The sequence below is a fragment of the Pinus tabuliformis genome, chromosome 2_2, assembly GCF_031772625.1.
Source record: "Pinus tabuliformis cultivar Carrire ecotype Pingquan chromosome 2_2, CPIR1, whole genome shotgun sequence".
NCBI lineage: Eukaryota > Viridiplantae > Streptophyta > Pinopsida > Pinales > Pinaceae > Pinus > Pinus tabuliformis.
In genome coordinates this window covers 598,397,063-598,408,707 of record NC_142300.1, presented here as the reverse complement: position 1 = coordinate 598,408,707, position 11,645 = coordinate 598,397,063, and the positions used below count along the sequence as shown (strand labels likewise).

At 35.8% G+C, this 11,645-nt stretch overlaps 1 protein-coding gene across 1 annotated transcript; it reads left to right on the top strand.

Moving 5' to 3' along the window:
• Positions 1–2,080: 2,080 nt before the first annotated feature.
• LOC149194072 (ABC transporter C family member 10-like) lies at positions 2,081–9,848 on the top strand. The gene is made up of 12 exons (XM_089405004.1): positions 2,081–3,626; positions 3,858–5,947; positions 6,042–6,362; positions 6,496–6,582; positions 6,768–7,373; positions 7,502–7,666; positions 7,770–8,064; positions 8,165–8,379; positions 8,491–8,796; positions 8,895–8,958; positions 9,078–9,317; positions 9,466–9,848. The coding sequence occupies exons 1-12, from the start codon at positions 3,611–3,613 to the stop codon at positions 9,591–9,593; spliced, it is 4,533 nt and encodes a 1,510-aa protein (XP_089261130.1). The 5' UTR covers positions 2,081–3,610; the 3' UTR covers positions 9,594–9,848.
• The last annotated feature ends 1,797 nt before the right edge of the window (positions 9,849–11,645 follow it).

Here is an 11,645-nt window from a genome sequence, read left to right as displayed (position 1 = left end):
CTTTTTTTCTCTTTTCTTTCTCACTCGTCCTTCCTTATATTTCCGCAACAACCTGGACTGCCAATTCTTTCTTAGGCCCTTTGCCTTCTTCCTTGCTCGGTTGTTCCTATTACTCAGTTGTCATTGTTCTTTTCCCGCTCGGTTGTGGCTGCTCCTTCCCGTTGTTCATCTGCAACTACCAGTCTTCAGTGAGTTCCTTCCTCTTTCCCGATTGTCTCTCTCGCAACTTTCCAATGACTATCTCCATCACTTCTCATCAACCTTCTAACTTAATGCCAAAACTTCTTAATTACTCAAAAACGAAAGCCCCAACAACAAATATCACATTTAAAAAATAAAAAATAAAAATGTAAAAAAGACATAACTATCTTTAACACAAATTTCAATATTTTATTCTTCATTGATACTAAAAATAATTAATTAGTGAAAATTAAACCTTCCATCCACCTAATAATTATTCTCTACAATTAAATTAAAATTCCAAAAAAATTATTTCAAAAATATTAAAATAATTAAAATTTTACACATATATGTTTCGCAATGTAACATTACTTTTTCACACCTATCAAATCAAATTCAAATAATATAAATTTTGTCTCAACATATATGCGAGTTACTTTTTCACACATATGAAGACCAAATTCAAATGATATAAATCTGGACATACATGGGAGTTAAAGATGGCTACATAAATCCAAGGCATTTATATGTCACTACACTTCTTTTCTTTCTTAATGCAAAGGGCAACTTCTCTTCTCTCCAAACTATATGTCACTACACTTATTTTCTTTTTTAATGGAAATTGAAGGCATTTATATCACTATACTCTTTTTCTTTCTTAATGCAAAGGACAAATTTTCTTTCTTCAAAAAAAATTGAAAGCATTAATTTTAATTGAAGACATTTATATGTAACTGTATCTATTTAGTTTTCCATTAACTTGTTATTAGTTTTTTTTTATTCAAAAAAATCTAAAATTTATGCAAAGTTTAACATTATGAAATTAAATATATTGTTTTTAAATAAAATTTATTTTTATTTATTTCAAATATGATTGGTTAAAATGTGTCCCTCTTATTGTTTAATGATGGCAAGAATTGACTTTTGTCTATTTTATTATATCACTTATTATTATGTAAAATAAATATAAATAATTTGAAAATTTGATTTTTGTGTATTTTATTATTAATTACTATGTACCATATCACTTGTTACTATGTACAATAATTTGAAAAATAACATTATATATTAACTACTATGTACCATAAACACAAATCGTTTGTAATTAAATTTAAAAATTACATTATATATTGATTACTATGTACCATAAACACAAATAATTTGTAATTAAATTCAAAAATTTTATTTTCTCCATGATATAAAGTATTGAATTAACAATTTTTATGGATTTTATTTTTTAATTTACAAAAAAATAATTTAAAAAATGTAAATTTAAAAAAAATGTACAAAATAACATATGCACAATTTGTGCAACTCTCATTATATTAATCTATACTCTAATGACGACATGTATACTATAATATGAGTATTATATAAAAAATTGCCATCATTCAATATTAAATAAATAATTAAATAATTATTCACTTATTATTATTCTCTTCAATATCAATTATATAAATATATAAACTTTATCTACCAAAAATATTTAATTATATTAAAAAAAATTAATAAAAAAATTAAACAAATATTGAGATAATTTATTTTACAATTTTCTTATTATTTAAAACATCATAATATTAAAATATTTTATTTAAAACATCATTATATTAAAATATTTTATTAAATTAAGTGCAGTAATTTTCTTTAATGCAAAGGAGGATTTTCCTTCTTTGGGAAATTTTTTTTAGAACATTAATTAGCATTTATACGTAACTGCACTGCAAAAGGCGATTTCTCTTCTATGGAAAAAATAAAGGTATGATTGCCATGGAACGCCAATGAATTTTGTTTTTAGACGTAAATGCTAACAATCTTCGAAAGTTGAAACCGATTGATAAGGGAAAGTTTCGGAATTTGAGCTGCCACCGAGTACATCCAGATTCCTTGAATTCCTGTCGAATTCCCTTTGTTGTCGGCTGGGCAGAAGGTAAAATCGTCACGCGTGACGAATTTTTCCGTGTCTCATCCCGCCGGGAAAACCTTTGGTACTCATTTTGATTATCAATCACCTTAATCATCTTGCAGGAAGGAGAGCCTTAGGAACGCAGGATTCCTGGACCAAAAAAAGTATTATAATTTCTGTCACGTGACAAATTTTGGGACTCGGGAACGGTCCGGTCAACATAGGCTTTTTCCTGCCACGGTCTCAGCCAAAGAAAGGTCCTATAAACTGGTTGGCTGATTGATCGGAAGCCGATCTGCTATTGCAGTTAGATTGGTAGCGCAGAGTAAAAGCATTTGATTCAGTAAAATTGTTTGTTAATGCCTGTTATTCATGCAGGTCATTATATTTCAGTGTCTTATGTGATTGCTTCCATTGATATTTACAGATTTGGGTTTTGGATTCATCCCCAAGTTGTTGATATTATTGCAGACTGTCACAGGGGAAAGTTGTTATAGCTTTGCTTGATTTGCGATACATGGGTCTTCTCTTTTGTGCCACCCATTGGGTTTATAAGGTTGTCTTGATATTGTGAATGGAATTTCTGTTTATGCCTAGCCGGGCTTCATGACACTGTATTGAAAGAGTACATGTTGTTATAGTTTTGCTTGATTTGTGATACATGGGTTGTCTTCTTTGTGGTTGTCTTCTTTGTGGCACCCATTGAGTTTATAAGGTTGTCTTGTTATTGAGAATGGAATTTCTGTTTATGTCTGGCCGGGCTTCATGACACTGTATTGAAATAGTGCAGTTGTTCTTGATAGTTTACAGATTTGGGTTTTGAGTTTAACCTCAACTTGTTGAAAGAACTGCAGATGGTCAGGTTGGGATAGTTTTGCTTTATTTACATACAAGGCTGTTCTGTGTTTTTTTTGGGCGGGGGGGCACCCATGTCACATAGATTCAGAAGGTTGTGTTGTCCAAGATGTATACTGGGAATGAAATGGAATGAAATTTCTATTTAAGAGTAGCCAAGGTTTGTTACACTGTTTGGATCAGTGCAGTTCTTCTTGTATACTTTGCCGTCTTTGCCTCCATTAAATGTATCAGTATAGAGCCTGGACAGGCCTGATGTGAATACTCTGTAACAGAGTATGGTTTCCAGTCTGATTGGGAAAGTATTCTGTGACAGAGTATGGCTTCTGTCCGATTGGGGAAAGTTCAGTTCTCTTGGCTGATTGAGTTTTTCCCTTATTGCGTTGAGTAGCCGATTAGGAAACTCAGGGAGCATTCGGGAGACTGCAGAAGTAGGAGGTATATGCATTGGGCATAGGAAAGAGCTTAACCAATTATGTAGTTTAATAGTGTACTACTTTTAAAAGCTTCAAAGAGGAGAATGCTTCAGAGAGGAGAATATGATAGGACAAAACCATCAATAACTTGTAGGCAGACAGTGCATACTCCCCAATCCACATTGATAATGTCAGTGAGACAGCTCTAAATCAAAATATCAAAAATATTCATTCGGGTGTGGTTTACAGAACAAGGATGGCAATATTTACAGGTAAGCTCATTACAATGATTATATATTTTTTTTCAGTCTGAGTTATCTTGTTTCTATTGTTTGAAATCACAGGGATTTTGCAACAAAATGGGTGGTATGGCCCTGGTCGTATGGCATATATATAATATGATATTCATATGTTTATAAGATCGTTTTGGTAGATGAAATTTGTCAAGAACTTATACAATTTTTTTATTAATTGTCTTGCATTGAATTGATTTATCAACCCAGAGCTCTGGAGCAACTTTTGTGGCACCCCAAATGCATTGTCCCCTGCTCAACGCTGTGAAGAGAACTGCAGTTTACCCCTATCTCTCGACTCTGAATTACTACACACGTTCCATTTGACCTCATGCAGCAAACATGCTCTGATCGCATTCATACATTTAGTCTTCTTGCTGACATTCTGGTCCATCGTTCTCATCAAGTGGGTAAGGCGGACGAGCATACTGAGAATTGTGAAACATCGAAAGCCATTTCGCACATGTGTTGCAGTGATAAATATTATTTTGGGTGCGATTAATTTGGGATTGGGGATTTGGAAATTGGGAAATGGGTTTGATTTAACCCCCTTGCACGAATGGCTTGTACTTTTAGTGCAAGGATTGGCATGGTTTACACTTGGATTAACAGTGACGAGTGGGCTAACGCGGTCTGTAACGACATTTGTTCGTGTTTGGTGGATCGTGTCATTTTTGCTCGGAACAGTGGATTGTGTTTCAGCTGGACTGAATTTCATCAATGACAGAGAGCTTCCCTATGGGACTATTCTCTCCCTTGTTTCGTGGCCAGCATGTTGTTTGATGCTCATTTGTGCTGCGAAAAAAGATTTGAAGAGTTCAGAGGATGATCTTCTGTCAGAACCCTTTCTCGGCAGGGATTACCGAAATCATGGGTATCTCAACTCCAGCCAGAGGTTTTCTGAGGAAGATCAGATACCATTGAAGTTAAATTCCAATATAACTCCTTTTGCCAAAGCAGGATTCTTCAGCAGGATAACATTTTGGTGGTTGAATTCTCTTTTGTCCAAAGGAAAGAAGAAGCCTCTAGAAGAAGATGATTTGCCTTGTGTGTGTGGAGATGATCAAGCAAAGAATAATTATACAACATTTACAGAAGAACTGTTGAGGCAAAAACAGAAAAACCCATTTGGCACTCCATCAGTTTTCTGGGCTTTGGTTTGCTGTCACTGGAAAAATCTGGCAAGGACTGGGTTCTATGCTTTTCTCAAAATACTTACTCTGTCTTCTGGACCACTTGTTTTGAATGCTTTTATTGGATTTTCAGAAGGTAGACAGTCATTCAAATATGAAGGATTTGTTTTGGCAGGAGCACTCTTTATTGCCAAGACCATAGAGTCCATATCTCAAAGGCAATGGTATTTTGGCACTAGACGGATTGGTCTGCAAATGCGCTCTTCACTCGTCGCAGCAATTTATCAGAAGCAACTAAAGCTGTCCAATGAAGCTAAACAGGTACATACAGCCGGAGAAATCATGAATTATATGGCGGTAGATGCTTATCGTATTGGCGAATTTCCTTTCTGGTTTCATCAGACTTGGACAACAGTACTCCAGCTTATATTTGCTTTAGGCATCCTCTTCCATGCAATTGGATGGGCCACACTTTCAGCCTTGGCAGTTATCATCATTACCATGCTTTTTAACTCTCCATTGGCAAAGTTACAGCATAAGTTTCAAACTGAACTCATGTCAGCGCAGGATCAGCGGTTAAGGGCTACCACAGAAGCTCTGGTGCATATGAAAGTACTGAAATTGCATGCATGGGAGGAACGCTTCAAAGAAAGTATCGAGAAGCTGCGCAAGGTAGAGTTCAAATGGCTATCTGCGGTTCAGTTTCGTAAAGCCTACAATTCGTTGTTGTTTTGGTCATCTCCCGTTTTGGTTTCGACTGCAACATTTATAACCTGCTACTTTCTTAAAATTCCTCTTACTCCAAGCAACGTTTTCACGTTCATAGCCACTTTGCGCCTCGTTCAAGAACCAATTCGATTAATTCCTGATGTAATTGCTGTTATCATTCAAGCAAAGGTCTCATTAAGTCGTATCATCAACTTTCTTGAGGCTGCTGAATTACAGGATCGGGTGGTTGAGCGTGTATTTCTTCAGAACTCTGACCACTCTCTTCTTATCAGTTCTGCAACACTAAGTTGGGATTCCAGTTCATCAAAGCCCACATTGAGAAACATAAATATGGAGGTTAAACATGGCCAAAAATTGGCAATTTGTGGAGAAGTTGGATCTGGAAAATCAACTCTTTTAGCTGCAATACTTGGAGAAGTACCAAAGTTAAGGGGCAGTGTGAGTATGCATTATTTACCTCCTTACCTTAACATTGTCAACCATTTAAATTGATTGATTCTCTTTCTTATTGTTCTCAACCCTGCCTCTGCAGTTGCAAGTCTATGGCACCCTCGCATATGTTTCTCAGACTGCATGGATTCAAACTGGAACAGTACGAAACAACATATTATTTGGGCGTCCCATGGACGAGCAGAAATATCAGGCAGTTATCCTCAAGTCTTCTCTTGATAAAGACCTCCAGAATCTTCCGTTTGGTGATCAGACTGAAATAGGAGAAAGAGGTGTCAATCTCAGCGGTGGCCAGAAACAGCGGATACAGCTTGCCCGTGCCTTATATCAAGATTCTGATATTTATCTTTTGGATGATCCTTTCAGTGCTGTCGATGCTCATACAGCTACTAGCCTGTTTAAGGTTAATATGGTGATTTCCTTCTGATATAAAGGTTTTAAAGTTATTATGTAGCTGTTACTAATTTGCTTGTTGCACCTTTTTTCATTTTCCTTAGCTTCCGCAGATCCTATTAATCACGGATTTTGATGTGTAGGAATACATAATGGGAGCACTGTCAAACAAGACAGTAATCCTTGTAACACACCAAGTTGATTTTCTCCCGGCATTTGATGCTATTCTGGTTAGTAAACAGTTGTCCTAGTCATGTGGAAGCTGTTTGTTTGCTTGTAAACAACATTTTTACGAAGTTTTCTAATAGATTTCACATAAGTATAACTCCTGTAATTTAACATATCTAATGCTCATAGTTTTGGCAATTTTTCTTTGAATTTCTACACTAAACTTTAAAGCTTCTCTCTTTTGCAGTTGATGGTAGATGGGGAGATTCACCAAGCTGGGCAATATCAGGAACTGTTGGTCTCAAGTGAGCCATTTAGGGAGCTTGTGAATGCACACAAGAATACTGTTGGTTCCAATGAATCAGCAGCAGCGATGCCATCCACAAAAGATGAACCGATTAATGAAGAGAGAGAAATTCAAAGGAGTAAATCACAGAAAGAAGGACTGATTTCAAATAGAGCTCCCAAGGGGGATCAGCTAGTTAAAAGGGAAGAGAAGGAAGTTGGGGACACTGGTTTGAAGCCATATATTGACTATTTGAAACAGAATAAAGGTTTCTTATATTGTTCTTTTGCTGCTCTTGGTCATCTTATATTTCTGATTGGGCAGATTTCAGGAAATATTTGGATGGCTGCAAAGGTGCAAAGTCCTCAAGTCAGTGTATTAAGTTTAATAACAGTGTACTCAGCCATTGGGTTCACATCTATATTGTTCTTATTCCTTCGGTCATTGTTTTGTGTTATTTTGGGGCTTGAGGCATCAAAGTCCTTCTTTTCTGAGCTTCTGAGTTCTTTATTCCGAGCACCAATGGCATTCTTTGATGCAACTCCATTGGGAAGAGTTCTGAGCAGAGTAAGTATTTTTATGTAATCACCACGGGCTTCCTTCTTTTCTTTTCGCTCCTTAAAATGAAAAGTGAAATTTTATGTAAATCAGAGTAGTAAACTACTGACATTTATCTTCTCCGCCTCCTTTTTCAGGTTTCTTCAGATTTCAGCATTCTCGATGTAGACATTCCTTTCTCTTTTGTCTTTGCCATGTCGTCTACCATGAATGCTTATAGCAGTCTTGGAGTTGTGGCTGTTGTAACATGGCAAGTTTTGTTTGTAGCCATTCCAATGATTTATTTGACCTTTCAACTCCAGGTAAAACGCCACTTCACGCAAGTTTCTTGAGAAGACTCTGTACTTCACTATGAATATTGTGAGAGAAGCTATAATTGATTTTTTGTTTGTTCAATTTAATCAGAAATACTATTTTGCCTCTGCTAAAGAACTGATGAGACTGAATGGTACAACGAAATCACCTATTGCAAATCATTTTGGCGAGTCCATAGCAGGAACAATGACCATTAGGGCTTTCAAGGTTGAGGATCAGTTCTTGAAGAAGAACTTAGACCTTATTGATAAAAATTCGAGCCCCTTTTTCTACAGTTTCTCGGCAAATGAATGGTTGATTCAGCGTCTAGAGATGTTAAGTGCAACTGTTCTTTGCTCCTCTGCTCTTGCTATGGTTCTACTCCCAAAGGGCAGCTTCAATCCTGGTATGAACGATGAAACTAAGGGTCATCTGTGGGAGATATCTGCTGTTACTGGATGCTTTTATGTATACGATGATGATGCCTAACATTTGAACTGGTGCAGGTTTTGTTGGGATGGCACTATCATATGGTCTGTCATTGAACATATCATTGGTTTTCAGTATTCAAAACCAATGTACACTTGCAAACTACATTGTTTCTGTAGAACGCATCAAACAGTACATGCGCATTCCTAGTGAGGCACCAGCTGTTATAGTAGATTGCAGACCACCAGATAGTTGGCCCTCGCATGGGAAGGTGGAATTGCAAGGCTTGAAGGTACCTGAGTTGTGCATTCCAACAAGATGAATGTGTTAACATTAAATTTTTTAAGTAAAATTTGAATGGTTTATGATGTTTGCAGTCGAATATATTTTGATATGTGTGCAGATTAGATATAGAGCCAACAGCCCCCTTGTTTTAAGGGGCATTACATGTACATTTGAAGGAGGGCAAAAGATTGGCATTGTTGGGCGAACAGGAAGTGGGAAGACCACTCTCATTAGTGCTATTTTTCGATTAGTGGAACCTGCAGGGGGTAGAATCCTTATAGATGGTTTGGATACTACCTCTATTGGGCTTCATGATTTGCGGTCGCGCCTTGGGATTATTCCTCAAGAACCAACTCTTTTTCGAGGAACTGTTCGCTTCAACTTGGATCCATTATCTGAGCACTCAGATTTGACAATTTGGGAAGTATGTAAATGCTATTCAACGTAACATCTCATTGAATTTATCATATGTAGAATGAAAATAGTAAATAATGCTTTGAATTATTTTCTTTTTTGATTAAGGTTCTGAACAAGTGTCAACTTGGAGACATTGTAAGAGGGAAGGTGGATGGCCTAGATGCACCAGGTAAATTTTGTATTAAATATTTTTTTTTTAAATGTCAGGGAATTCTTTGACATGAGGCCAAGAATTTGGTTGTTAGATTTGCAAGCTTTTCGTCGCTCTAAAAGATCAATAAAATGCAGTGGGGGACGATGGAGAGAATTGGAGTGTAGGGCAAAGACAATTATTTTGTTTGGGACGTGCATTGCTAAGGAAAAGTCGAATCCTTGTTCTGGATGAAGCAACAGCATCAATAGACAATGCTACAGATGCCATTCTCCAGACAATAATTAGAAAGGAATTTGCAGATTGCACTGTAATTACCGTTGCACACAGGATACCGACTGTTATGGACAGTGACATGGTGGTTGCCATCAGTGATGGTAAGGCACTGTAATTGTACCTTATCTCTGTGCTGTATGCATGGATTAGTTTCAACTGAATTTGTTGCAGTTGAGGAATTGGACAGTAGTGAAAGTGAATCTATTCATTTCTACCTAATTTGAATGATTTTGATTTGAATTCATGCAGGTGAGATGGTAGAGTGTGATCATCCATTGAAGCTGATGGAAAGGGAAGGATCGTTATTTGGAAGGCTTGTGATAGAGTATTGGTCCCACACATCAAATGCTTTTCTTCATGCAACAAGCACTAAATGAATAACCTTTCCATCTCTCTGCCCAGATCATGAGATCTTTGGGCGATGCTTTGACTTTTGCATGAAGGGCTAATTGTAGCATTGGTGACCTTACATTCATAGTTGTTCAATTGATGTATTCTCGTGTTAGATAAGATCTCATTGTAACAGCGATGAAAATGATGTCTCTACGAAAAACTGGGAGGCCAGTTGTTTAAAATTAGCTCATCTGTTGTTGCAATCTGAATTTTCGTTGATAAAAAAGTACTTTGAACCATGTTTTTTGTGCATGAGGACCTGAAAAAGTCCCTTCTATTATGATATAAAAAAACTTAATGAAATGCTTGTTTCCATGTTTGGAAATGGTTCACCTATTTGAACCAAAATGGGTCTTGATGGACTGATTACTCTTGGGATTTGAAATAAAATAGACGCAAGTTCTTTGCCCACCTTACAATAGACTGTTATTGTCTGTATGGAATGGATGAACGCTCTATTTTATTATTTAACTTAATGAAATGCTTGTTTCCATGTTCGGAAATGGTTCACCTATTTGAACCAAAATGGGTCTGGATGGACTGATTACTGTTGGGATTTGAAATAAAATAGACGCAAGTTCTTTGCCCACCTTACAATAGACTGTTATTGTCTGTATGGAATGGATGAACACTCTATTTTATTATTTATGTGGAATGGATAAGGGGTCTTTTACCCTCTCTCAATGATGTTTTGAAACTTAAGTTTTCTAATTATTATGAGAATCATAGGTTATGCATTCATGATGACGATGTGAGAACCCATGAGGTGTAGATCAGTTAGTTTCCCTGGGGTTTATTTCCCACCAAGTCACAAGTTCAAATCTCATGGGGAGGGCTTGAGGATGGAGGCCACTTTGGGGGAATTAAACATTCGAAAGGACATCCAGGCTCGGCCAAGTCTTGTACTTTTATCTTAGTGATAAGCATCCCATTGTGGGTGGATTGGTCTTCTTCCATCCAATAAATGGGCTAGCCTAGGGCTAGGCTCAGCATAGCCAAAAATAAAAGAAGATAAGGATGTGAGAATCGTAAATTATGCATCTAAGATGATGTAGCTTTGTCTTAAGCATGTCATCCACCATGAATATTTACAGCAGTCTCGGAGTTGTGGCTGTTGTAACATGGCAAGTTTTCTTTGCGGCCATTCCAATGATTTATCTGACTTTTCAGCCTCATGTAAACTGCTAAGTTTCTTTACTCTTATGAATGTTGTGAGAGAATTTATAACTTTTTGTTTGTTTATTGAATTGAGACTTCTGTGATCCATATTAATTGTTTGAGGAATCTTCGGCGAAAATCACATAGAAAAACTTTTGTCGAGTTTCGAACTAGCGAGCGTGGTTCATCGTCAGGACAAGTTGAATGAGCAGATCTCACTAAGCACATTAAATAGATAGCGCAGAGAATCCCATGACTTAACGGTTAACAACCAACAACTAGATATCAATTGTTTGAGGAATCTTTGACGAAAATCACATGGAAAAACTTTTGTCGAGTTTCGAACCAGCGAGCGTGGTTCATCGCCAGGACAAGTTGAATGAGCAGATCTCACTAAGTACATTAAATAGATACATTAAATAGATAGCGCAAAGAATCCCATGACTTAACGGTTAACAACCAACAACTAGAATTGACTGGATAACGGCTAGATTGACTCATATAAAGGCTCAACTGATATTAATATATATAAATTTTTTTATTCATTTTATTATTTTAATTAATTTTAAAAAGAAAATTTTATTGGTTATTAATATTAAAATTAAAATGTAAGGGACAATGTTAGAATTAATATATAAATCATGTAAATATACTAATGAATATGAATTAAAAGTTTATGTAAAATAAATTAATTTCGAAAATATTAGTTAGTAATAAATAAAAAATGGAGTAATATTCAATTATATTATAGTATTATAATATTAAAATTAAAATAGTATATTAGCTTTGAATTATAAAATAGATTAAATTTAAATTTATTTTATGTAAATTAAAAATAAAATTAATAGACAAAGAGTTTAGTTAAAAATATTAGTTAG